The 27,961-nt window shown below is 43.2% G+C and overlaps 2 protein-coding genes and 1 pseudogene across 3 annotated transcripts in view; 1 reads left to right on the forward strand and 2 right to left on the reverse strand.

The window, feature by feature from the left end:
- LOC100523736 (protein pitchfork-like) lies at positions 5,407-13,012 on the reverse strand. 2 transcript variants are annotated; one of them, XM_003125853.6, is made up of 6 exons: positions 12,877-13,012; positions 12,507-12,649; positions 11,790-11,888; positions 10,811-10,938; positions 9,058-9,175; positions 5,407-6,679 (listed from the first exon to the last, which is right to left on the reverse strand). In XM_003125853.6, exons 1-6 carry the CDS (start codon positions 12,932-12,934, stop codon positions 6,611-6,613), a joined length of 615 nt encoding a protein of 204 aa, XP_003125901.4. In that variant the 5' UTR covers positions 12,935-13,012; the 3' UTR covers positions 5,407-6,610. The 2 variants fall into 2 exon arrangements, with proteins under 2 accessions (XP_003125901.4, XP_013852726.1); XM_013997272.2 differs by lacking the exon at positions 5,407-6,679 and having other exon boundaries at positions 8,534-9,175.
- LOC100621421 (acidic mammalian chitinase-like) overlaps positions 12,996-27,961 on the forward strand; it is a 59,272-nt gene continuing 44,306 nt past the window's right edge. Inside the window, exons 1-3 of the mRNA XM_021090037.1 lie at positions 12,996-13,113; positions 14,745-14,833; positions 15,171-15,220. The gene's annotated coding sequence lies outside the window, so the exon portion shown is untranslated. The remainder of the gene's footprint in view (positions 13,114-14,744; positions 14,834-15,170; positions 15,221-27,961) is intronic.
- LOC110260489 lies at positions 18,795-19,795 on the reverse strand (annotated as a pseudogene).

Raw genomic sequence — 27,961 nt, forward strand, 5'->3', positions numbered from 1 at the left:
ACCTGTATCCTTGGGTATGCTAGTTGGGTTCGTTACTGCTGAGCCACAACAGGATCTCCTCACATAGCAATTTCTAAATGTATTATAGTTTAAAATCCCAAAAGTGTGTGTGTGTACATGAGTTTTAATTGGATAAACTGATTATCATGTACATCGAGAAAAATACTTTAGGGAAAATAGTCAAGAAAAAATTTCTTAAAATAGGAAAAGTGATAAAGGCTTGTCCTCTGAGAAGTCAAAATGTTGTATAAAGAAATGATTTTGTATTTATAGAAATTTGTTTCTCTTTTTTCAAGCTAACTGGTTTCCCTTCTATTCTGTGTTATTTTCCTTTTCCCATTATGTCAGTGGTTATTTGTGGGTGCTCATACAGGTCAGGCTTTGGGGTTTCTCAGGCAGTGATGGAAGTAGGAGGTGAACAGTCTATTGAGCCTTTCTCCAAGGGATCAGAAATATTCCTAGGTCAACGTTCAGGTTCCTCTAAAAGGGAAAAAAAAATAGGTTTCCTCTCATTAGAATAAAACTTATTTTAGGTTTTAGACAAATGGTAAGATGTGAGAATTTGGTGGACATTGAGGATTCTTTTTTTTTTTTTTTTTTTTTTTGTCTTTTTGTTCTTTTTTAGGTCCGCACCTGCAGCATATGGAGGTTCCCAGGCTAGGGGTCTAATCAGAGTTGCAGCTTACACCACAGCCACAGCAATGCCAGATCCTAGCCGTGTCTGCAACCTACACTGCAGCACAGGGCAATACCGGATCCTTAGCCCCCTGAGTGAGGCCAGGGATTGAACCTGAAGCCTCCTGGTTCCTAGTCAGATTCATTTCTGCTGCGCCACAGCGGGAACTCTGGAAGATTCATTTTTATATAATTTTAAGACACTACTAATTTCCTAGAAAGATCTTAGCCTGGGTTATTGGCCCTTCTATATGACAATATTTCTTTTTCCTATCAAAGGAGAATGAAAGGAATTCCCATCGTGACTCAGCAGTAATGAACCCGACTAGTATCCATGAGGATGAGGGTTTGATCCCTGGCCTTGCTCAGTGGGTTAAAGGATCCAGCGTGGCCGTGAGCTGCACCTTGGATCCTGCATTGCTGTGGCTGTGGCGTAGGCTGGCAGCTGTAGCTCCGATTGACCCCTAGCCTGGGAACTTCCATATGTCCCAGGTGCCTCCCTAAAAAGAAAAGAAAAGAAAGTACGAAAGAGGGGGTGGACCCTGTTTACTGTCAAAGATGCAGATTGGTCCTTGCTTAACTCCGTTGATGGAGGAGGCTCTGTAGAGATGGGCTGTAAGTAGGGAAGTCTTACCTCTGAGCTGTAGGTACCTGCACGGTGAACGGGAAAGCAGCTGAGTGGAGCCAGGTCAGCACATTGATAAAGTGAGATCTGTTAGGACTTCCACCAGCAAGGTGGGCCTGGGGCAGAAATCAGGTCCTGAGAAAGGAGAATATTAAATCTCACAGTTTATTTAGCCCTCTTCATGTGCCAGGCATACGTCCATAGAAATCAGCGGATAAGAGTATAACATCTGAAAACTACCAAAATACCCTAGTTGGGCGAGTCGGAGACTTAGGAAGCTATTGCTAAGCATCCCAGGTGGGGCTGGTGCCCCCACTCTGTTCTCCTAAGAACCCCACAATATCTCTATCTCCCCTACTAGTCTCTGAGTTCCTGGAGGGTAGGAATGGTGTCTGAATTTTGAATCCTCAATATTTAGCACAATACTGTCACAAAACGGGTGGTTAATGATGGAGCATGACAATGTGAGAAAAAAGAATGTATAGGTGTATGCATAACTGGGTCACCATGCTGTACAATAGAAAAATATTATATTGGGGAAATAACAATTAAAAAAAAAAACTTTCATTCAGTGTGGATGCCAGTTTCCAAATTAGCCTTAAGTGCCGCTTGCCTCCTGGTCTTCTTACACTTGTGTAATCCTCTCTCACCCTGAATAAGACTGGTCTGCATGACCAATAGGACACTGTGGATACATTGGAGGGGGACTTCCATCATGCTTAGTTTTTGGTTTTCTTATGCTGAGAGAACCAGCTGACATTCCATCAGCACTAAAGAAAGGTCCACAGGGAGGTACGGAGAACACCTGCTGATCGTCAGTACCACCCTGCCACCCGTGTGAGGGAGGCAAATTAGGAATGGACCCTTCAGACCCAGTCAGGCCTTCAATAACTGCTCCAGTCAACATCCTGACTGCACCCTGCAGCTCTCATGAGAAAACCCAATCCAGAACTGCTCAGCCAAGCTTCTCCTGAATTACAGACACACTATGAAATAATACATATTTCTTATTGTTTTCAGTGGCTAAGATTGGGGTCATTTGCTATACAGCAATAGATAGCAAATAGAGTCAGGAATAGATGCTGGTCGATATTTGGCCACAAGGTTGCTCAACACCGGACCTGCTGGAGATGAAACATCCATTTATTCAACCAACTTTCATCAAGTGCCTAGTCTGTGTCGACTTCCAGGGATCCAAAGACAAAACTTGGCACTGGAAGTATGTGAGTCAGCGCCTTCCTTGAGACATCTTAAAGGAGGCTGGATACACTGAGGAAATTCTTGGCTCAGCCTGAGGACCTGCCTTAAGGCCAAGGCTGGCAGCTGCCCCTGCACCTGTGCCCACTCTTATCTGCCCACCTGGCCCAGGTTTGAGGGATACAGCTGCTGGCAGGGGCAAATCTATGACCTTGGGGCATCAGGGTGAGATAAAACGAGTCTTGCCCTCTACAACTCCTGCCTCCCATGTAGCACTGACTATTCCCCTGGTCACACCTCTTCCCCCCCCTCCCCCCACTTCAGTCTCCTCCGTTTTTCCCAAGGAGCCAGGCTCTGGCAAAAGTAGTTGCTTAGATCCAGATGCTGTGACCCCTCCCAGAATGAGGAGAAGGGGGCAGAGGTACCAGGTTCACGTTTCTCTGGCAGCAGCTGCCCTTTCCCCATCCCTTCCCTGGGCTGGAACAAGGGAGGACAGCTGGCAGCTGCAGCATCCTGTGTCTGTCCTGTCTCCCTCCAGCGCTGTGGCAGTGAAATCACTAGGGTACAGGGGGAGAAGAGGAGCGGGGCTAGCCCTGCCCCTTTCCTGAACCCTGAAGGGTTCTTTGAGACCCTTGCCACTGGCCTTGAGTGTAGGACCTGGTTCTGTAGGAGGAAAATGACACGCCTTAAATGAATGCTCCACATCGCGACTAGCCCCCTCGTGTGGTTTTCTGGCCCCCGGCTGCTGATCACAGCAGCTGTATCTGCTGGAAAAGGAACCATTGATGCAGGATATGAAATTGCAGAGATTGGGAAGTGAGTGTGACGAGTCCCTCAGGACCTTCGAATACTAGATCAGAGATTCCTTCATAGTTTGGTAGAAAGCATTCCAAGTAGTTATGTAAACAAAGCATTGGGAAAGTTGGTACCATCAATAACCAAAAAGGTTTGGAGATTTAGTGGTTCTGGGATAAGGTAGTCACTCCTTTAAATTACCACTATAGTAGGCTTTGGGGGAAAGGAGAACAAGATTCAAGACCTTGGGAAATCCTTATATGTAATAGAAATCCTCATTAGAAAAAGTGTACAATCAGGAAAGCTGCTATCGACAAAGCTACTTACCTGTGATTCCCATAGCTCTATGGACATGGGTTTCTGAGACACACGCTCTATGACTACATTTCCTTACTCCCTGCTCTGGGTTTGCCCAATTTCTTTCGAGGAAGTAAAGGAGACTTCCTGTCTAGCTCTGTGGGGGTCACAGAAGAAAACCTGCTCCTGGGGATACCACCCAGAAAGCCTCATCAGTGGGGCAATGTGGGTATCTAGTTGGCATCATGAATTGTCATTGCTCCTGTTTATTGCTCTTAAGTTTTCCGTAAGAAAATTCTCCTAGGAGCGTGATGGGTCCAAATCTCTTGTTCCAGGCTCCTTGATTTCATCAGTGTGATGACCTATGACTTCCACGGTGGCTGGGATACATGTACAGGGCACAACAGTCCGCTGCATGTGGGATCCAAGGATGAAGGCGACATGCGTTATTTCAACTGTGTGAGAAAGCAAACCTCAAATCCTTTGCAGAGGGGAGATGGGGAAGAGCCTGGGAGCTGTGTTTGCTGGGAAAGAGGCTTTCTCTTTGGGGGGCAATGAGCTAGACTTTGTTAATCGAATGGGTCAGACACTGGTGAGGAAAAATGTCTGTGCTGCCTTCTTTAGGAATTTGCCATGAAGTACTGGAGAGCCAACGGGGTCCCTTCAGAGAAGCTCCTCATGGGGTTCCCCACCTATGGGAGGACTTTCCGGCTCAGCACTTCTGACACCTCTGTCTGTGCCCCAGTCTCTGGAGCAGGGTCATCTGGGCCATACACACGTGAGGCTGGCTTCTGGGCTTCCTATGAGGTAACCAGCATGGCTCTTTCCGGCTGAAAGGCATTGGGGAAAACTCTTCCACTGGCCGAGTCATCCCGCTACCCTTCTATTCTTGAGATCATATACCCTGGCTTCTCATAGCTCTGAGCATGGCAGCCTGGGGAAAGACAGGTTGATGGCTGTGGAATACTTTTCACTTAAAAAAAAAAATCAATCTGGGAGCTCCTGTTGTGGCTCAGGGGTTAACGAATCCGACTAGCATCCATGAGTACGTGGGTTCTATCCCTGGGCTTGCTCAGTGGGTTAAGAATCTCACATTGCTGTGGCTGTGGTGTAGGCCAGCAGCTATAGCTCAGATTCAAGCCCTAGCCTGGGAACCTCCATGGGCCATGGGTGTGGCCTTAAAAAGACAAAATAAATAAATAAATAAATCTGAACAATTCCTGAATCTGAATTACCTTTTGGGGTTTTGAAATGTATGGCACCATCTTTTCTACAGCCCAGAGCAATACTGTAACTAAACAGTTACAGTATTTCAACAAAGGAGCCCTGGGATATGCCATATAACTTGGCCTCCCTTCCAAGCTGAATTGATGGAATTTACTCAAATTCTGGGCTGAAAATACAGAGAATGATTAGCAGTGTTTGACCAATTCTCAAGTGTTGGTGGCAGAATGACCTCAACACCCATAGTCATGCTTAACATTTCTCAACTAACCTCTAGGGACAGAATTAGAATTTCACTTTTTTGTAGCTGGTTTCACAAGAACGTTTGTCTTCATTTTTATGAAACAAAATCACTTCTGAGAAATATGTGAACTTAATGGAGATATTACACAACACCTCCCTTTCCACCCCCTCCCATCCATTCCTCTTTCTCTCCCATTTAAGTCCTTCCTCCTCCAATTACATGCCATGACCTGTCCTGTGACATACCTAACATTGCCCTCTTCATCCCCCCCCCCCCCCAGAGAGCCACACTTTTCTAAGTGGAGCAACAAATGCCTGGATTGAAGACCAAAAAAAAAAAAAAAAAAAAAAATCGCATTTGCTTATAAAAACAGAGTGGGTTGCCTATGACAATATGGAGAGCTATGGGTACAAGGTATGGACAGTGTCAAAAAATTACCATTCTAACTTCAAATCTCAAGTTCATCAGGAGTCCATGTGACTCAATCTGTGGTTTAAGGTTTTAAATATGCACAAAGGGAGGTAGACACCAGGCCAGTATATAGATAAGCACTTTGAATGTGGCTGCTCTGAGCTTTGATCTTTACATTCCTAGAGTAACCTGTGAGGCTTCAGAGGATCCTTCAAACCGGCAAGGAGATTCTGCTGCATAGTATAGGGAACTATATCTAGACACGTGTGAGGAAAAGAATATATATATGTATGACTCGGTCACTTTGCTATATGGTAGAAATTGACAGAACACTGTAAATCAACTATAGTGGAAAAATAAAAATCTTAAAAAAATAAAAAAATCAAACTGAGGTCGGGGTGGGGGACAGACCCCAAAAATGAGCCACTTGCGAAGTCCTCCTCCTACTCCAGACCAGGGCTGAGGAGGCCGTGGATGAGTTAATGTCGATTCCTGCTATGGCCCAAGTTCTTGTCACTGTGCCTGACTGACACATGATAGCAGCTCAGTATGTATGATGACTGACAGACCAAACAGATGATGTCATGGGGAAGGGGGAATTTTGGATTCTGTGAGTTTTACATGAATCTGGAAAAGGCAATCCAATTAGTTCTTTCTGACTCCATGCTGGGAACTCAGGCACTTGGAAGAGCTCCTAAAACATAAACATTTACCCTGCCTTTAAGTATCCTCTGCATCTAGCAAGTCCAAATACAAGCCCGAGCAAGCCATCCAAATCCTTGATCTGCAGAGACCAACAGTCTCCTGTCACCAGGCCAGTGGTAGGAAACCTAAAACTCGTGCCTGGGACTAAGAGTTAGAGGCGGGACCCACAGGTCTTTCAGGAAAGCAAAGCCACCCCACTGAACACTCAGGAGGAGCCCAGACCCATCTTTGTGTGCATACGACAAACCACCAGCACAGGGAGACGGAGCCCTCTGAACTCGTCTTTATGGCGTCATGTGCTAGTTAGGAGCCCTGGCCCCTCCCTGCGCCCCCTGCTGGCAGACAAGAGGGCCAGAACAACGCAGAAAGACAGGAGCCTCTCATCAGTGGTGGAGGTTCTGTGCTCAGGAGGAGCAAGCGAAGGCAGTCACAGGTTTTCAGTTGTAATACAGGCTTAGGTAGGCCACGCGGTTCCGATGCTTCCTAAAGTCTTTGTCTGTGGGCAGCTGCAATGAAAGAATATGATCTGGTCAATAACCCTTTTTTAAAAATGATTTTTATTGTTTCCATTATAGCTGGTTTACAGTGTTCTGTCAATTTTCTATGGTACCGCAAATTTTCTATGGTACTGGCAAAGAGACCCAGTCACACACAGATCAATAATCTAATGAGAACCCTCTGCTTTGGTCTTTCTGCACAAAACAGAACTGCACCTTAGCGCTATTGCGGCTGAGCTGAACCCACCCCCTAGCCTTGGTGCTTCTCTTAACATTGATGTGTAGTCCAGTCTCTGTCTTCTCACTCTGGAGTATATTATGCTAGAAATTAGTTTCTCTTTGGAAACTCTCCAAATATAGTGGGTGCATTTCTTGAAAACAAAGACTATGTGTTTGATTCTTGAATGTTACCCATAGGCCTTAGCAAGATGATGTTAATACATTAAGCATTTCATAAATACTTACAGAATTCATTTAAAGTTCTGCCAGGAAAAAAAGAGGCACCTTTGGGATTATGATAGCTGATGGGGACTGAACTACTATTATTAACAGGCACTGTGCTAAATGCCTTACTACAGTATCTCAGTCTTTACAATTTTATCGGATTGAGTCTATTATTATGCCCATTTTAAAGATAAGAAAATTGAGGCTTAGAAAAGTTAGGGGACACACAGTGAGAAAATATGGAACTAGTATTTGAACCTAGGCAATTTATTCCTGGAATCCATGCTCTTGCCAGAAAGATCTACAGCCCCTTGGTGACCTAATACTCAAGTGATGTGATGGAAAGAGCACTGGTTTAGGAGTCACAAGATCTAGATACCAGCTGAAAACCTCCACAAGTCACTTAATTCATGTGATCCTTGAGGGATAATTATCTCAGATTACCACAGAAGATTATTTGAGGATTAAGTAAGAAAATGTGACTTTTTTCAGTCACACACTCCCCATTTAAAAATTGAGTGAAATTGGGTAACCTTCCAAAAGCTCTGCATTTGCATACATGTTGGATTGTACAACTAATAGCAGGGGAATTCGTTTTTTTTCCTTTTTAAAATTTTTGTAATTCTAAAGAATTTTATTGTAGTATAATTGTGTTAATTCCTACTATATAGCAAAGTTACTCAGTCATATCCATTCTTTTTCATATTTTTTTCTATTATGGTTTAAACATGGGCTATCGAATATAGTTCCTTGTGCTATATAGTAGGACCTTGTTGTTTATCCATCCTATATATAATAGTTTGCCTCTGGTAATTCCAAACTCTCTCTTTTTTTTTTTTTTTTTTTTTTTGGTCTTTCTGCCTTTTTCTTGGGCTGCTCCCGCAGCATATGGAGATTCCCAGGCTAGGGGTCTAATCAGAGCCACAGCAATATGGGATCCGAGCCGCATCTGCCACCTACACCACAGCTTATGGTAACGCTGGATCCTCAACCCACTGAGCAAGGCCAGGGATCGAACCCTCAACTTCATGGTTCCCAGTCCATGAGGATTTGTTAACCACTGCGCCACAACGGGAACTCCCAAACTCCCAATTCTTCCCTCTCCTACTTTCCACCCCCTTGGCAACCACAAGTCTGTTCTCTATCTCTGAGTCTGTTTTTATTTCATAGATATGTTGATTTAAATCTTATTTTAGATTCCCCATATAAGTGGTATCATATGGTATTTGTCTTTCTTTTTCTGACTTACTTTGCTTCATATGATAATCTTTAGGTCTATTCATGTTGCTGCAAAGAATGTCATTCTTTTTAATTATGTCATTCCTTTTTTTTATTCCATTGTGTTTATTTATGTGTGTATATATATACATGTATATATTTGAATTATACATATACATAAACATTTTCTTTACCCATTCGTCTATCAATGGACATTTAGGTTGCTTCCATGTCTTGACTATTGCAAATAGTGCTGCTGTGAATACAGGGGTGCATGTAGCTTTTTGATTTAGAGTTTTATCTGGGTATATGCCTAGGACTGAGGTTACAGGAGCATATGGTAGTTCTATTTTTAGTTTTTTGAGGAACTTCCATACTGTTTTCCATACTGGCTGTACCGACATTTCCACCAACAGTTTAAGAGGGGAACAAGGAATTTTTGAAGCTTATTCATAGAATTCTGGTAAAGAATCACTGAATTTGGAGTGGATAAGCAATGAGATCCTGCTGTACAACACACAGAACTATATCTAGTCACTTGTGATAGAACATGATGGAGAACAATGGGAGAAAAAGAATATTTATATATGGCTGGGTCACTTTGACGTAGAGCAGAAATTGACAGAACACTGTAAATCAACTATAACAAAAAATCTTAAAAAAAGAATCGTTGATACATGGGTAAGTATTATGTAAAGGGCTCCACGGAAGTCCAATCTTATCACCTCAGCTTTCAGGGTTCTTTTCTGTAGACATGGAATTTGAGCCCAGTCTGGAGGTCCAAATTTCATTGGCCAGATGATTTTCTGGGATGTCTTTACGTCTGGGTTGTAAGTGCCAGGGCTAGAAATAAAAAGATAAAATATTGAACGAGTTAGTGACCATATACAAACTTCATCAGCACCACATGGACACACACTTTAAACTAGTCCCAACTCTTTTGGAAAAGCCACAGACTGATTAAATTTTAATGTCAAGCAAGCATAGGGCTCCTCTGCCTGCTAATGTCTTTCTAAGCAGGTGTTAAGTGTTCAAGATATCTAGTCTTGACATGCAGTGAGGGTAAAAATCGAATCTAGTTTAAAATATTTCTGCAACCTTAGTATTCTTTGCTGAGAGACCAAAGGATTCTGGAAATGGTGGTTGGTAAAGAGAGCTGCCACAGTGATGCATCAGTACTGCCCATGATGTGGAATTTCTTGACAATGGGATTATTTTATAATTGCTTTGTCTTTTGGTGCAGGCTCTTTGCTGTGGAAATAACACGTGGAGTAGACATGGCAATCAAGATTTAACACACCGACTTCCTTACTGCAGCCTTGAGAAAGTTATACTTCTTCTCTGATGCATGGCTTTCTCACCTGTACAAGGACGACCTTGCCCCTGCGCCCTACATTTCCATGCATTCTGAGCGGCTTCCTAGGAGCTCAGAATGCCTCCCTTGGTCTGCAAAACCTGTGTCCTCCAGCTCCTCCTCCTCCTGTTCTCATTTCCTCCTTGCCCACTCTACCCTAGCCATACTAGCCCTCTTTCTTTTTCCCTCACACCAAATTCCTTCCCACGTACAGCCTTTGCACTTGCTATTCCTCCTGGGACACTTGGGGACCAGATCTTCACAGAGCCAGCTCAGTCTTGTCATGGTGATTTCAGAATAGGTGTCATTTCCCTAGAAAGACCTGTCTTGACAATCCATGATAAAGTAGGTCCCTGACATAGAGTATCATCGTCCTGTTTGGTTTTCTTAGCACATCACCAGGTCACCCTACTTCCTAGTGTGCCCACGACAGTCCCAGCGTGTGGTTACTGTCTTGGTATAATTATTAGTAAGACCCGCTTTCACTCTTAGAAATGTCAGAGTCTTACCAGTAAATTACATGGCCACTCTCCTTATTGCCATTGATATTTTCTTGTTTATGTGCTTCCCATCTATCCAGACTCTAGCATGTAAACTCCAAGAAAGAGGAGGCTTGGCGGATGGGTTTAATGCAAAATCTGGAACCCGTAAAACTGCCTGGCGATTTATAAATATTTATTGAATGAATCACTAGACTTTATAATTTTATAAAGAGATCTGGAAGGCAAGAAGTTGACTCTTTAAAGACAGGTGGTTTCCTATTTAGTAGGCACGGTTGGGATATAATTCCTTCCTTTTTTTTTTTGTCTTTTTGCCTTTTCTAGGGCCACTCCTGTGGCACATGGAGATTCCCATGCTAGGGTCCAATCGGAGCTGTAGCTGCTGGCCTATGCCAGGGTCACAGCAATGAGGGATCCGAGCTGTGTCTGCGACCTACACCACAACTCACGGCAACGCTGGATCCTTAACCCACTGAGCAAGGCCAGGGATCGAACCTGCAACCTCATGGTTCCTAGTCGGATTCGTTAACCACTGAGCCATAACGGGAACTCCTGTAATTTCTTCTTTATATTTCCTGTCCCTATTGCTCTTTACCAAAGTGCACCAGAAAATGGGAGCCATACCCAGGATAAGTGTCCTTCGAGCCTGTCTTAAATCGAGGCAACAAAGAATTAAAGGGAGCAAAATTTCGTTTGTGTGTTTGCTCTTGAGGACTGACTGTCTGGTACATGCCTGGGTAAGGTGTTGTATCCTGTTTCCAAGAAAAAGATCAATATGTTAGAGGGTGAGATACACACACACACACACACACACACACACACACACACACACACAAGGCTCTCTAAGTAGAAAAAACAGAATCATCCTTTTCCTATTTACATGTATCAGCTACAATTTAACCACCTCATGTAATAGAAATAGAGCTGTAATAGGTACCTAATGCTAAGATTATAGAAAAAAACCTATGGTGGGCAGAGATCCAAGGTAACTTGTTGCAGCTGCTACCCCCACCATCCCTCCATCCCACTCAGCGATTCTTTTAAAGCCAGTATCCCTCTCTCTGAGTTTCAGTGTCAGGAAAATGTCCAACAAGAGATTAGTATCCTATTGAGGACTTTAGACTTGAAACCCAATCTCACAAAAGGGTGAAGGAGTTGGAGTTTGTTTTTTAACTGACAAGGTGTGAGGCATATAAACAACACTTCCAATATTTTAATGCCCTGATTGATACTGTTTCTTCAGAGAATTGGTTTACATTCACTCACACACACACAATTGCAATGCTAATACCCAGATTTTCAGATAAGCTTCTTAAAAGAGTTTGCCCAAATGACTTTTTGTCTGAATTTCAGGCAATATCCTTTTTTTTTTCTTTTTTGGCTATGCCCACAGCATGTCAAAATTCCTGGGCCAGGGATGGAACCTGCACCATAGCAGCGACCAGAGCCACAGCAGTGAAAATGCGGGGTCCTTAACCTGCTGAGATATAAGGGAACTCCATCGGGCAATATTTTTTATATAACCCCAGCTTTACTTCCCAGTGGAAATACATGCAGCCACATAGATCACCCTAAAATCTAAGCACATTCAGGCATTTCTAACCTTGCTGATTGGCTCAAACCTCACGGCTGTTCTGGCTCCAAAAGTATATCCTTTTTTACTGGTCGGGATCTTAGAGAGGTTGTATGCCAAGCCATAGCTCTTCAGGCAATATGCAGAAATTAGAGAAAGAAAGAAAACACACACACAGAGAACAGTATATTATTAAAACAGAGTGAACCTAAGAGTATTACTAAATCTCTGCAAAAGCTGCTCTTCCTTTCCGGACTCCTCTGAATCAAGACCATACAACCAATTACATAAGTACCACAGGTAACTCTGCAAAGGAATGTGGCTGGATTGGCAGAGGAAATGACCTCTGTACACATTCCAGTGAATCCAGTCCTCTGAGCCCCACAGAGCTCAGTCTGCTCCCACGCAGCTGTCAGTCTGATTATCCAATTTCATAACCCGACCAACCAGCTCATCCACCATCTAGGTGTGGCCTAAGGGGAGACATTGATTGATGGGCCTTTGGAGGAGGAATGGAGTGGGGGCTCTACTGGGGACCATGAGGCCAAGGCTTGCACTTGATGGGGACTCAGAGGGGAGCAACGATCCTTTAATTGCTGCCATTGGCCCTGACAGTGGTTGCAGAGGACCGGGGCCCTTTCTCATGTTGGGACCCTGAAGGTCACAAATCCCATAGGGTTTTCCTTCTAGGACACTTGGGTATCTTTAGTCTGGGAACTGAGACCTTAAGGGAACGTGAATACTCACATCTTCTGTTAGGTAACATCCAGGCCCTAGGTGGGGTGCTCCCCTGAGAGGGAGAAACTTGTTTCCCAACAAGCTGGGGGGAGAGAAGTGAGGAAAGAGCTTCCTCTGTTGACATGTTCCAAAGGAGTAGTCAACCAGTGTCTCTGGAGAGCAAGAACGAGGAGAAACGCCGCATGAGGGAAGGCCCCTTTGACCAAGTGAGCGCTTGGGGGTCAGGCGGGGTTGGGGAGGGGGGGCCGAGACCCGGGTAGACAAATGATCTTAAAGTAACCCTGACCCACTCCAAGGCGCGGGGTTAATTACATTTCCCTCCTTTGGCCCTCATTCTTTCTCCGCCTCCTCCTTCTACTCTTGACCCAGCCCTCCTCACCTGTTTTGCCGAAGCACATCATGCGAGTGCCACGAGGGCCAGCCTTTGTGTACTGCATTGCCTAGGAAACAAAGGCTGTCGGGCAAGCCCGCTCCGGAGTTCCGTTCGTGGATGGGAGTGGCTCCTAGAGCGCCTGCGCAGCCGGTGGGGCTGCCAGGAAGAACCGCAGGGCGGAAGCCTGCACCCCCGGAGCCCAGGAGCCCAGGAGAGCGCGTGCAAGGCGAAAAGAAAGTGAATGTATGTGTACCAAGGATATGAACGACACTTTCTAAAGAGTGAGAAATTACTTCAGCTTGAGGGATATTGATGAAACACGACACTCAGGCGAACCGTGTTTCTGCATAGAATCCTGAATTAGATAAGAAAGATACGTTGTTGGCACTGTTGCCAAATTTGAATAGGGTCTGTGGATTTAATGGTCGTGTTTATCAGTGTTGGTTTGCAGACTGGTGGGTCGTATGGGCATAATCTATGAGAGAATCCCCTGGAAAGTAACAGTAATATTTTGAGGGTGGTTGGGGAATCATATCAGAAATAGTACATAAATAGGAGAGGTGGAGAGAGAGGGAGGGAGGTAATATTTAACAATTGAGGAATTTGGGTGAAGGGGTAGGGGAATCTTTGTATTGTTTTTGCAGCTTTTCCTTAGGTTTGAAACTGTTTCAAAACAGAAATTAAAAAAGATATCATTACCAGAATGAGAGTGTAAGCCAAGAAGGATCGTAGTAAAAAAAAATCTAGACCTGCAGTATCCAATACTGTAGCCATTACCCATATGTAACTCTTGAGCACTTGAAATGTGGTTAGTCCAATTGTGATGTATAAAATACACACCAGATTTTAAAAACTTTGAAAACAATAGTGCAAAATATCTCAATATAAACCTTATATTGGTTGTATATTTAAATAATATTTTGATATATTTTATATACAGTATTAATATTAAATTTAATTTTTTTACTCTTTTTAAATTTGGCATAGGACATTTAAAATTAAACACACTGTTCACATGATAGTGCCATTGGACGCTGCTGATCTAGAACATATAAAGCACTATTACAGCTCAATAAGGAATAGAACCTAATTATAAAATAGGGAAGGAGTTGAATGTGCACCTCAGAAAAGAATGTCCAGTCTAGGTTACTGTATCTTTCTCTTTCGTCCCATTTTCTTCTTCTTATGTGAATTCATTCTCTCTCTCTCTCTTTTTTTTTTTTTTTTTTTTTTTTTTGGAATGCCAGGCTTAGCAATGGAGACTCTGGCATTAAAAATCACCCTTTGGGTGTTGGCAGGTGTTGCATGAAAGGATAAAAGTGGGACGTTAAAGATCGAGCCTCTCTGGCAGTTGAGCTTCAACACTGCATATTCAGGACAGCTGTTTGGAGCATTTATGTACTTAGCCAGTCACTGTGCAAGACATCACACATATTTTTTATGACTGTGTAAGACATGTATTCAAATCATTCAACAAATTCGTGTCCATATAACTGGGAAGATGTAACTATGTCGGACTGTGTGCTATCGAGAGCATTGTGGAGATTCATCCTTGTCTCCCCAGAACTTATTTTCCCATCTTTTCTCATTGGAAGCAAGGCAATGGATTTTTGCCAGCCATTCCATCTTTCTCTATCTCTTTCTAAAAGCTTTCCTATCTAATTTTCCAGTCTGTGACTAGGAAAACAGCAATACAAGCATAAAGCCAAATGGCTTGAGAGTTAGCGAAATCTTTTAATGATATGGGCTTTGCGTCTATAGGAATAACTTAGTTTGTTAATTTGGTGGCAATGGACTATGTAATCCTAGAAGCGAATTGCTGTCTTGGTGTAATCCAAGTTTGCTTCCCTCCCGCTCCTCCCCATCTCCAACAGGCGCTGTTGAATTGTGGGAGCTGGATGAGAATGGAACACTCATTGTCAGCACGTTCTGCAAGTATGAGCACATGGCTGTTGTGTCCACAGTAAGTGTCCTGAAGTCTGGCACATTAACTGTCAGTGGTGGCAAAGGCTTCTGCTGCATCCCTGCTCTCATCACTCATGTATGTCTTTAGAGTCATAGTAGCCTCACTAAGTAACATTTGGGGCTCATTGTAAGAACCCACTGACAAATTAAGATATGTCCCTAAGCTTTCCTTAGAGATTCTGCAATCCACTGTAAAAGCAGACCATAGCAGAAGTCCCATAGGCAGAGACATAGAACTTAGCAGTTAAGGGAAGTTCTCATTCAAACACACGTGTTTATTTAGATAAAATTAAGTGTAGGTCAAAATTAAGTCTCTGTTTCCTTTTGTTTCTTAGCGTCAAAGTTTGGAACCTCGTTTAACAGATGGTTTTGCATTCATATGAAGGTAGGTGAATGGTCTTTTCTTTTCAGTCCTGACCTTGGCTATTTTGTTTTTAGGTGGTATTAGGAGCCCACCTGGAAGAGGCTTTCCTTGGCTAGAGTCAAGGGCAAAGTGACCAGATGCCCAGTCACTGACACAAATGATGCAGTTGCTTTCTTTCCCACTGGAGCTCTGTTGAGCCAATTGGCACAGCGGATCCTAAGAGGAAGGGATGGTTCCTAGCTGGATGAAGCACTTTACATTTCCTGGATGAGGGAACGAAGGGGCCAGAGTTGTTCTCTTCCTGCTTTATCATTGAAACTTGCCCGTGACTCATGTCTGGCAAGGGCAGGAGTGGGGAATGTTAATATCAGGGTGATTAAAAGGACATCAAAGGAGGAAAACCTAGTTTTTGAAGAACCACGTTACTTAATGTAAAAAATGTTAGTTTGGATTCAGATCCGGGCTGATGAAGGCAATTCACATCGATTAGTGATGGCCACCAAGACATTTGTAAAACTAATTGAAGTCACAGTAGGAATGACCATCACAATTTTGGTTAAATATCTCTGCCATAGTAAGAAAAAAAAAAAGGGGGTGTTCAAGATAGAAGACGACCTCCAAATAATCAGAAATGTAGCATCACATGTAGGATTATTCACAGACCCTTGATTTGAGAGTAGTTTCAGTAGAGTGAGCAGACTTCCCTGTGACGGGTGGAAATGGGCTCCTTTTTTTTTTTTTGGTTTGTTTGAAGTCGTACAAGCGTGTATTCTCCATTTAGTTTCACTCGTTCCAATGTCTGAGCACCAGGGAGTAGACCCATTTCCCTATCTTCATAGTTCTTACTCTAAAATCCATTAACCAGACCCATGATGTTCCCTGCTGATTTCAGGTGCTCAGAACACCAAAGGCTGAGATTGGCTCAAGTGCAGTTGCAGGTGGCTCCAGACATCAGGCTGCTTCTCCAGGGTCTCTCCTGCCCCACAGAACAGTAGGAGGCTGGTCATTAATTACCAGCTACGTGAGCATTTCCTGCTGATTCACAATCACACTATTGGCAGCAAAATCACCCAAGCTCTGAGTGCTCTGGGCTTCTAGCCATGTTTGTTCTAGGCTGCACGATAGAAAGGGCTGGAACTTGGGAAGATATAGGTGAGAGGGTCCCTGCAGTTTATTTTTTTATCACTGAGTGCCACAGAGGACTCTAAAATGTTCCTGTCGTGGCTCAGTGGAAACGAATCTGACTAGCATCCATGAGGACGCAGGGTCGATCCCTGGCCTCGCTTAGTGGGTTAAGGATCTGGCATTGCTATGAGCTGTGGTGTAGGTTGCAGCCGTGGCTTGAATCTGACGTTGTTGTGGCTGTGGTGTAGGTTGGTGGTACAGCTCTGATTTGACCCCGAGCCTGGGAACCTCCATATGCCTCCTAAAAAGACAAAAAAAAAAAAAAAAAAAAAAAAGGTAACAATAAAAGCAACTCTGCTCTAACTGGGGTTTTTCACCCTTGGAGTTATCAATGTTCAGTTGTGGATAATTCTTCGTTGTGGGGGCTATCTTAAACTATAGGAGGTTTAGCAGCATTCCTGGCTTCTACTTACTAGGTTCTAGTAGCACCACTGCCTCCACTGTGCCAACCAAAAATGCCCAGAGACATTGCCAAATGTCTGTGGGGCCAAATTATTGCCCAGTTGAGAACCACTGGCTTAAGAAGTGAAGAAAGAGGCCATTATATGGATATGCAGGAATGCATTTATCTGTCTCCAAGTAACAATCTCCCAGTCAGTGAGGATTTCTCTTTTGTTTTGTTTGTTTTTTGTCGTTACAAAGAAGCCTGCAGTGAACATACTTGGTGCACCTGGGTAGACCTATCTGCATGGCAGACTTCTAAAAGTGGAGTTGCTGGGTCATAGGATGTGCTTAGAATTGTGATGTCCTCAAAATGACTTCTAAAGAAATTGAATAAATACTAAGAATGTGAAATAGAAGGGAAAACAGTAAGAGGCACCGCGTGTGTGGCTGTGGGACCTAGAAGGGTCTTATGGAGCAGGTGGATTTTGAGCAGAACTCGGAAGCCCAGGTCGAATCCTGCTGGCCAGAAATGACAAGCTGAGAAGGACCTCCCAGGTAGTGGAGAGCAGGTCCACCGACACCAGGTGCGTAGGGGCACAGAGGGACAGCCTTTGCAGTCGTGGAGGTGGCCGTGTCTCTCCAGTCTCTGCCCTGCACTGGCTCCTGGAGCTGTTTTCCTGCTAATCTGATGAAGTGTGGTTAGTTAGGAGTGATGACAAAGCTGAAGTAATGTTCCTTTCTTTTTAAGCCCTACTCATGGCCTACAGAAGTTTTACGGCCGGGGATGCAACCTGTGCCGTATCAATGAGCCAAGCCACTGCAGTGACAAAGCTGGATCTTTAATCTGCTGTGCCACAAGGGAACTCTGAAGTAGTGTTCTTTTTTATTTTTTTGCTTTTTAGGGCCACACCGGTGGCATATGGAGGTTCCCAGGCTAGGGATCCAATTGGAGCTATGGCTGCCACCCTACGCCACAGCCACAGCAACGCAGGATTTGAGCCACGTCTGCAACCTACACCACAGCTCAGGGCAATGCCAGATCTTTAACCCACTGAGCAAGGCCAGGGATCGAACCCGCAACCTCATGGTTCCTAGTTGGATTCGTTTCCACTGCGCCATGACAGGAACTCCTGATAAGAGATTTTGATAGACTGAGGCTTTAACAAACCAAAAAAAAAAAAAAAATTACCTTACACATTAACTTCTGCAGCCCAACATGAATGCATCTCTGTCTCTGCCGAGTGTGGTCTTCAGCACAGTGCTGGGTGCACAGCCCATTCTCAGTGCCTCCTTGATTGTAAGAACCTAGTTCTCCCTGTCTTTCTGACTTTTTTTTTTCTTTTACAATTGAGATTTATTGGCTGTTTTTCTTGTCTTTTTAGGGCCACACCCACGGCATATGGAGGTTCCCAGGCTAGGGGGGTCTAATCAGGGCTGTAGCCGCCAGCCTACACCACAGCCACAGCAACGCCGGATCCCAGCTGCATCTGCAACCTACACCACAGTTCATGGCAATGATGGATCCTTAACCCACTGGGTAAGGCCAGGGTTTGAACCTGGAAACCTCATGGTTCCTAGTCGGATTCGTTAACTACTGAGCCATGACGGGAACTCCCTATTGGCTGTTTTGAGGGTCAGTACACAGACATTTCAATTTGTACACAATTCTTAACATATGTACCAAAAAGTCTAAGAAATCAAATGGCTGTGATTCTTTTCTGAACAGTTGTTCCAGTGAATTTCCAGCTTAAAATTTGGAGACAAATTTTCCTTAATAGGCAAATAAGTACCAATATCTTCAAATGTTGGTAGGCTAAGTCCCACTAATTTACAATTTAATATTATATACACTATAAACTCTAGTTTTCAATTGCTCACAGCACATTAACAAAATTACTAGGAAAACTTACCACCACAACCAAAGATATTACAGGGTGCACAGATTTCCGACAAGGGGAGTCAAGATCAAGGAGTGGTTTGCTTTAGGAAACAGTTTTACGGGAAACAACATGGGAAGAGAAGTAAATTTAAATGTTCGCGATGTTTAGTGCACAAAGGACTCGTAATTGCCATTTAGTAAGTTTGTGTTATAGGGTATAAAAGCTACCCCATCTACGGAATGTTAAGCCAACACCCAAGACAATCAAAGCCTCCCATATTCAATATCCCACTATTTTTTGTTCTACCGAAAAAAAAAAAAACCAACAAATAATTTCACTTCTTAAAAAAAATGCATTTACACTTAAAATGGGGTGTGGTGGGATTGTCTCCTTGAAAATGTTTCTAGAGCTACTAAAAAAAGTACATATACAAAATAGTTGATGAAAATATTCCTCTGGATTGTACAAGAAGGGAGACAGGGACACGGACAGGGCCAGGCGTGTGGTATTTATGAGACTTGGCTTCTTTCTCTCCTGCTTGATCAGAGGCTGGGCTCTCCTCCTTTGTAGTTTCTCTGTTTTCTGCAGGTAAATCTTCTTTAGTCTCTGGTTAGTCCCTTGAGCCTGTTTTCCCTTTGCTTCCCTTTCCTCTTTTATTTGCACCTTTTTTGTCTGAAGATTTATCCTTTCCTACTGCCTTTTTTTTTTTTTTTTGGCTTCATTTTCACTTTAGCAGGAGCAGGTCGGGCCAACAACCTTGCCCATCTGCTCTGGGTCTCCCTTTGCCACCCTGCCTCAGAACTGACCTTCCTCCTGGGGACCTTGGCAGCAGGGCAGGCCTGTGCTGCAGGCCACCGGATGCCAAGAGCCCCGACTTTTTAAAAAATGCAGTTTTTTTTATTGCTTTTTAGGGCTGCATCCTCGACATGTGGATGCTTCCAGGCTAGGGGTCAAATCGGAGCTCGGATCCTGCATTGCTGTGGCTGTGGTGTAGACCGGCAGCTGTAGCTCTGATTCAACCCCTAGCCTGGGATTGTCCCTTTTGAGGGGGAGCAGAGTATGTGGTTAATGTGTATCCAGAGCCAGACTGTGTTTGTTCTCATCTTGGCTCTTGTGTGACCTCGGGTACATTATTTACCTTCTTCATGCTTCAGTGTCCTTAGTGGTAACTTCAAGGACTAAATGTGTTGATTAATATACTTGAAACACTTAGGAGAAAGCCTGGCACATGGTTTGCATCCCATACTCCTGACTGCTTTCTTAGAGCCTTCTCTTGCCCATTTCCTTCATAACCACATCTGAAGTAGGCATTGGAGAGTTTTAAAGTCTATTTTATCTCATCTAAGAATTGCTACTTCAGTTTTCTTTTCCTTTCCATTTGCATGTAATACATTTTTCTATCCCTTCATGTTCAGTGTGTCTTTATATCTGCAGTGAATCTCTTGCAGGCAGTATATTGTGTGTCTTTTTTTAAAAAAAATTATTATTATTTTTTTGTTTATTGTAGTTTTATTTATCTTTTTCCAGTATCATTTATAGTGTTCTGTCAATTTTCTACTGTACAGCAAAGTGACCCAGTCACACATACATATATATTCATTCTTTTTCTCACATTATTCTCCATCGTGCTCCATCATAAGTGACTAGGTATAGTTCCCAGTGCTACACAGCAGGACCTCATTCTTATCCATTCTAAAGGCAATAGTTTGCATTTATTAACCCCAGATTCCCAGTCCACCCCCCCTCCCTCCCCCTCCCCCTTGGCATCTACAAGTCTGTTCTCCAAGTCCATGAGTTTCTTTTCTGTGGAAAGGTTTATTTGTGCTGTATATTAGATTCCAGATATAAGTGCCATGGTATTTGTCTTTCTCTTTCTGACTTACTTCACTTAGTCTGAGAGTCTCTAGTTCCATCCATGTTGTTGCAAATGGCATTATTTTGTTCTTTTTTATGGCTGAGTAGTATTCCATTGTGTATACATGCCACATCTTCTTAATCCATTCATCTGTCAGTGGACATTTAGGTAGTTTCCATGTCTCAGCTATTGTGACTAGTGCTGCAGTGAACGTATGGGTACATGTGTCTATTTCAAGGAAAGTTTTGTCTGGATATATGCCCAAGAGTGGGATTGCTGGGTCATATGGTAGTTTATTTAGTTATTTAGTATATTTAGTTTTCTGAGGTACCTCTATACTGTTTTCCGTTTACATTCCCACCAACAGTGTAGGAGGGTCCCTTTTCTCCACACCATCTCCAGCATTTGTTATTTGTGGACTTATTCATGATGGGTATTCTGACTGGTGTGTGGTAGTACCTCATAATAGTTTTGATTTGCATTTCTCTAATAATCAGTGATGTTGAGCATTTTATTATGTCTTTTAAAAAATCTATTCAGCTGATCTATGTCTTTTTAAAAATTAAACATTTTTGATTATAATTTATTTATAGTGTTATGTCAGTTTCTGCTGTACAGTGTAGTGACCCAATCATACATACTATCTTCTCATACTATCTCCCATCATGTTCTATCCCAAGAGATTGGATATAGTTTCCCATGCTGTACAGTAGGACTTCATTGCTTACTCATTCTAAATGCAATAGTTTGCATCTACCAACCCCAAACTTCCGGTCCATCCCACTTCCTCCCCCCACCCCCTTGGCAAGCACAAATATGATCTATGCTTTTGATTAGAGCAGTTGGTCCACTTACATTTAAAGTAATTATTGATAGGTATGTACTTACTGTCATTTTGTTAATTCTTTTCTATTGTCCTGCTCCACCCTTTGATATTCCTACTCTGCCTTTTTTTTTAATCCCATAGCAAAAAGCCTGTTTTTGTTAAGTTAGGAATATTGGCTTCAGATGACAATAGCACACAAAGTTTTTTTTTTTTTTTTTTTAAGTGGTAGGAAGAAAGCTAGGAAGGTGTGAAAAAGTAATTAGGATACATTTCTATAAAATGTAAATCAAATATAAATCTCATTGTCGCTGTTGCTTAAGTTGATACTTTCATGCACATTGAAGTAAAAAGCTTGAGCCCTCCAGGCACAGAGGAGGTTATGGTTAGACAGAGATTGAGTTCAGACAAACCAGACTTGATACACCAGCTCTGCTTTTCATTGACTCTGCGATCGTGGAGAAGGTAAATTAGCCTCATGAGGTTGTCATTAACGGGTAGAGGAAATATCTGCCTGGTGCAAAGTCAGTGTTTAATAAGTGGGAATTATTGCTATAAGAATACACTCTGTAGCTCTTGAGTTTCTTTTTAAGAATTTATTTCTTGGAGTTCCCATTGTGGCTCAGGGGTCAACGAACCTGACTGGCATCCATGAGGACACAGGTTCGATCCCTGGTCTCACTCAGTGGGTTAAGGATCCACCGTTGCCGTGAGCTGTGGTGTAGGTCGCAGACGCAGCTTGGATCCCGTGTTGCTGTGGCCCTGGCGTAGGCTTGCGGCTACAGCTCCAATTGGACTCCTAGCCTGGGAAACTCCATGTGCTGCAAGTGAGGCCCTAGAAAAAGAAAGACAAAAAAAAAAAAAAAAAAAGAATTTATTTCTATAAAGAAACATTAAATCACAAGTGAAATTGGAATCTTCTTTGGGTTTGTGCATAGCTCAAAGGCTTCAGGGTACATTTATGACAGAGTTTGAGTAACTTCATGCTGCTACAACCTAGGGAATCTTTTTTTTTTTAATATACAGATTTCTTAAGGCCACACCTGTGGCATATGGAAGTTCCCAGGAGTCTAATTGGAGTCACAGCTGCCGGCCTATGTTGAAGCCACAGCAACGCCAGATTCAAGCCATGTCTGTGACCTACACCACAGCTCATGGCAATGCCAGATCCTTAACCCACTCAGTGAGACCAGGGATCAAACCTGCATCCTCATGAATACCAGTCAGTTTCTTAATCCGCCGAGCTACAATGGGAATTCCCACCTAGGAAATCATTTTGATAACTGGATTCTAACTAAATATTTCCAAAAAGCTATGTGTAAATGGTATATAGAAGGCATTGTGGTTCATTCACTGAATTTAAAAATCTTTAATGACTCTTTTGCCTATGGAATCAAGTCAGTATTGCGTAGCATGGTGTATAGGGTCTGCTTTACAATCTTACCCATATCTATTCTCAGTATTGTAGTCTGGTTGTTCTTTCCATGATACTCTGGCGTGGTGCTGTCAGTCATGAGACATGTTGTAAATAATTTGATAGAATAATAGCTGAAATACTGAAGGTGCTGTCTACGTACTGCTTTAATATAATTGTAGACTCAAGAGTATTCCTGTTTTAGCATTATATATAATCCTTTCCATTTCAAGTGGTTTCTTAAGCCAAAAATAATTTTCAGAGCCATAGTTAGCATGATGAAATTTGTACGGGTTCAGTGCAGGTCCTTTGGATGTGTCTTGGCTTGGAAGGAACTGTGTTGAGAATTGCTTTTCCTCTTGGTCACAATAGTCTCTGAACTCGTCACACATCGTCACTATTATGTGCCATTCCTCAAACGTTTCTTCTGCCACCAATGACTTTTGCCCTTCCCTTGCTTCTGGTTCTAGCATCCTGCGAGATCCTTACTCAGCTGTTTTCTTTTCTGCAAAGCTTTTTTTTTCATCCCACCAGGAGCTTTCACATCCTCTCTCTCCTTGCTCTATGAATACTCTTATTATCACTCTCATTCGTGAGTCCCTGGAGTAATCACATCACCTCATAATTTGCATGTGTCCATCACTGCATCAAGAATGCAGAAGTTCTAGTCACTTATGATGGAGCATGATGATGTGAGAAAAAGAACATATATATGTATGTGTGCCTGGCTCACCTGGCTGTACAGTAGAAACTTGACAGAACACTGCCAACCAGCTATGATGGAAAAAATAAAAATCATTAAAAAAAAAAAAAGAATGCAGAAGTTTACCTACAAGGACCATTTCTTAGTTATCTTTATGTGACTGACCTTAGTACAGAGGTGAGCACAGGGTAGGCATTCCATAAATACTGGCTAATTCGTGAACCAAGAAATTGAAAATAAAGACCAAAGTGTCATGGACTGTAAGAATCACATATGGGGGAGTTCTCATTCTGGCTCAGTGGTAACAAACCTGACTCGTATCCATGAAGGTGTAGGTTTGATACCTGGTCTCTCTCAGTGGGCTAAGGATCCGGTGTTGCCATGAACTGTAGTGTAGATTGCAGATGCGGCTGGGATCCCGAGTTGCTGAGGCTGTGGCTGTGGCGTAGGCCGACAGCTGCACCTCTGATTTGACCCCTAGCCTGGGAACTTCCATATGCCGTAGATGCAGCTCCCCCCACAAAAAAAGACAAAAAAAAAAAAAAAGAATCATATTTGGGAAGCTGTAGATGAGATTAATCAGAGGAAGAGGGAAAGAAGAAGTAGAAAGTATGTTGCACAACTCAAAAAAGCACATGCTGTTTGGAGCCAAAAATAATTTTCAGAGCCATAGTTAGCATGATGAAAAAGCAAAAATTTCCACTGTTGTGGCAGAAGTTAGCAGCAGACATTTCTGTGTGGATAGGGGTACCAGGTTCCTTTGTCCCCAGGACATTTTACATTAGTTATCACATCCTAATCTTTAGATTACATCAGCAAAGCCATTCATTGCTTTTTAAGTTGGCTACAAAGTGGATATTGAGGTCTTTGATGTTTGCCAGAGGGAAAAACCGAATCTATGCTTGTGTAGGGGCACAAGCTGGTACAAAGCTAGGAAAGCCCACGTGCCTAGTGATGAAAAGTGCAAGGCGATCAGGGTATAAGAGAGAGACCCAACATCCCTGTGCGTGTCCCAACTCTTGGGTCTGCCAGTGTGTCCTGTGCGTTGGTGGACAGTGGAAAATCAGCCCCAGGAAGATCCTGGTCTTTCTTGGTCTTGATGTGTTTACACCTCTCCGAGCACATGGAAAGGTGGATATTGGGATTTAGGTTCATTGTGAATCTCAGTCTTTAAAGAGAACGGTCAGCTAAGGATGAGCAAAGTACTCCTTCTATATATCTTTTGGAAAGGCAGTAAGATTGTTCTCTGACACCATGAAGTGAAAACTGGCTGGGAGCTGAGACTTAAATGGATGGTGTGTGTAAGTGTGGGTTGGGCATTTTGTTGGCTAAAACTGAAGACACACAATCATTTTATAGGAGGGTCTGGGAAGAAACAGACATTTCTTCTTTGGGAATAATATGTAAGTACAAAACCCTTATTTAGTGCAGTGTCTGTCCATTCTGGAAATGCTGGAATAACTGCAGTGGTTAGAAGTTGCTAAAATATAAAAAAAAAAAAAAGAAAAAGAAAAGAAAAAAAAAAAGTTGCTAAAATCTAGGAGGATTTCATATAAGAAGCTCTTCTTTAGTCGAGTGCTGAAGAAGTTTGAAAATTCCAGATCAGATGGTTGAAGGGATTGCTGTAACGGGGGCAAGGTGAAGTGCATTCCTTTGTTTACCCTGTTCTCTGCAGAATCATCCTGAGGACAGGCGCATCTATCCGAGAGGTGACAGAGGAGCCTTTGGGCCTTGAAGTGTGAGTAGGAACTTATCAGGTAGGGAGAGTAAAAAGGCAGCTTATGCAGACAAACCGCACAGGAACAGCACAGAGGTTCTAAAGAGTTTGTGCCATCATAGACCATCGGGGAATCTCAACTGGCCGAAACACACAGTACCTGGAAAGATGGCAGGGAACGAGGCTGCCAGGTGGGTTGGATCAGATGGTCAGGGCCTTGCTAGAAGTCTGGGCTTTATTATCTAATCAGTGGGAGCCACAGTGGGCTTTAGGGGAAGAGAAAGACACTCTCAGACCGGTTTGAGGATGAGAGGTCTGATACTGGGCTATTCAGTTCCACAGCCCTCAGCTGGGTTTCCTCAGTTTCCTGCACCTATAGAGACACAACTGCAGATGGATGAACATTTTTCATTCCTGTAGAGCCTCTCCCCCAAGACCCTGGCCATTTTCCTAGCTCGTGATCATGGCCCAGACACCTAAACGGAAGTGAAGGACCCCTAAGACCAGAATTTAGAACCAACCCACAGTGGGGAGCTCTCAGCTTCCCTCTTTTTTAGTTTTACTCTGACTCTCCCCTTTACTATCCCAAAGCAGCCAGGAACCTCAAAAACTGCTCCCCACAGTCCTGGTGGAAGGCTTTGGCCAGGCCTCCTTCCCTGCCCCCTCACGGTCAAAGACATGGCAAAAGAGTTTTATCATCTTGAGAAGATTTGATAAATAATGAGTCCTCTGAACTTGGCCATGGCAGGTGAGGAATCTGACAACCAATAGGCTGCCCAGGGAGCTTGGGAATGGGACAAATGTGGAGCTGGAAGCAGGCCCCATGCCTGGATTTTGGTACAATGCCTTGTGCAGCTGTTCTGCTTTCACAGAGATAAGGAGGCCCCTCTCAGCTCAGCTCTTACACAGAGAGATGGGGCCCCACACCTTTATCCAGAGACGAGAGCAGACATGGGGAGGATGCTGCTTTGGCCTGATAATAGACTCAAATCACTTTTCCCCTCTACACTCAGAGAATATTCTCCATTGATGATCAGGAAGCAGAGACCCAGCACCCAGCTTCAATATAAAAATGTTCTGTTTGGATTTTTCCATACCATTTCTCTCCTGTCCAGGCATGTACAATCCCATGAGGCCCCTGCTTTGTCAGGCTGCTGTTTTTTCCCTCTCCCTCTTTTATATGTATGTGTGTGTGTATATATATATATATATATATATATATATATATATATATATAAATTGTTATTTCCCCAATACAGTTTTTTTCTACTGTACAGCAAAGTGACCCAGTTCCACATACATGTACACATTCTGTTTTCTCACATTTTCATGCTCCATCATAAGTGACTAGATATAGATCCCAGTGCTACACAGTAGGAGCTCATTGCTAATCCATTCCAAAGGCAATAGTTTGTATTTCTTAACCCCAAGGTCCCCAGCCACCCCATTCCCTCTTCCTCCCCTTTGGCAACCACAAGTCTGTTCTCCAAGTCCATGATTTTCTTTTCTGTTTTTCCCTCTCTCTTGCATATACTCAGGCTCCAGAATGAAAAGACCGATGCCCTCTGTACATTGAAGGAAGTGCCAAGTCACAAAGGACTGCATTTCAAAATATAGGCTGAACGGAGCCCAGAGTTTTTGATCTTAAGATCACAGGAAAAAGGGAAGGCATAGAACTAGAGAAAGAGGAGGTCCCATCATGGCACAGCAGAAATGAATTTGACCAGGAACCATGAGGTTGCAGGTTCGATCCCTGGCCTCGATCAGTGGATTAAGGATCTGGCATTGCCGTGAGCTGTGGTGTAGGTCGCAGATGAGGCTTGGATCTGACGTTGCTGTGGCTGTGGTGTAGGCCGGCAGCTACAGCTCCGATTAGACCCCTAGCCTGGGAACCTCCATGTGCTGCTGGTACAGCCCTAAAAGGACAAAAAGCCAAAAAAAAAAAAAAAAAAAAAAGAACTAGAGAAAGAGAATCAGTGTAAGGAGGTTACAATATGGATGGAATCTGTCACATGTCCTACATATAGTATATGCTTAAATTTTTTTGTTTGTTTTGCTATGGCCAAGGCATGTGGATGATCCCCAGCTGGGGATTGAACTTGTGCCACTGCAGCGACCAGAGCCACTGCAGTGACAAACGTCAGATCCTTAACTCACTGTGCCGCAGGGGAACTCCAGTATATGCTTAATGTTTATTTGTAACATTTCCGTTTATTTCAATATAAGTATTTTCTGAGCTTGTATCCTGTGCTAAATGCTATGATAGGGATTGAGGTTATAGATCCAAGCTGTCTAAGATGAAGGAGCTATGGAAGAGAGTATCTTAATATCATGCCTCCTACTATATCAAAGAGGTAGATGGGAGGTATTGCCAGCCTGGGGAATTCATGAAGCTGGGTGCTTTGATAATTTCCTAGCTTGTCTTTTCCCTGGGAGTGTTCTGGGGAATTTTTTTAGGCTATAGCCTGGCACTAAGCATGGAGAAGTGAAAGGGTCTGGCTCCAGGGTATTCTTCCCAGGACTCCCGTAATAGTTAGTACATGAGCCCCCTGAGTTGTCAATTACATGAAAAACCAGAGGGGCCTCTGTGGTCACACAGTGTCATTATCCAAAACCTAGTCACAACTAGGAATGGAAGGCTCTTTGGAATGCTCCTAGACAGCCTGTTGGAGATTTCAAGAAATAGTGAAGCTGTTTTCCTGGAAGAAATTAACTGTCTGAGAATTTATCGAAAAATAAAATAATGTGAGAGGGGAGTTCTGTACAACTATGTCTGAGAGCAGACTTGTTTTGTTGGTCCT

Source organism: Sus scrofa, chromosome 4 (assembly GCF_000003025.6).
Source record: "Sus scrofa isolate TJ Tabasco breed Duroc chromosome 4, Sscrofa11.1, whole genome shotgun sequence".
Classification (NCBI taxonomy): Eukaryota; Metazoa; Chordata; class Mammalia; order Artiodactyla; family Suidae; genus Sus; species Sus scrofa.

Bases quoted from the DNA above. Each gene is read 5' to 3' on its own strand.
- LOC100523736 (XM_013997272.2), bottom strand. From the start codon at position 12,934: ATGCAGTACACAAAGGCTGGCCCTCGTGGCACTCGCATGATGTGCTTC. The intron at 10,939-11,789 runs GTTAGAAATGCC...TCTTGGAAACAG, and splicing joins GGTTTGAGCCAATCAGCAAG to GATACAACACCTTACCCAGG. The intron at 9,176-10,810 runs GTATGGCTCCCA...TTTTATTTCTAG, and splicing joins TCGAAGGACACTTATCCTGG to CCCTGGCACTTACAACCCAG.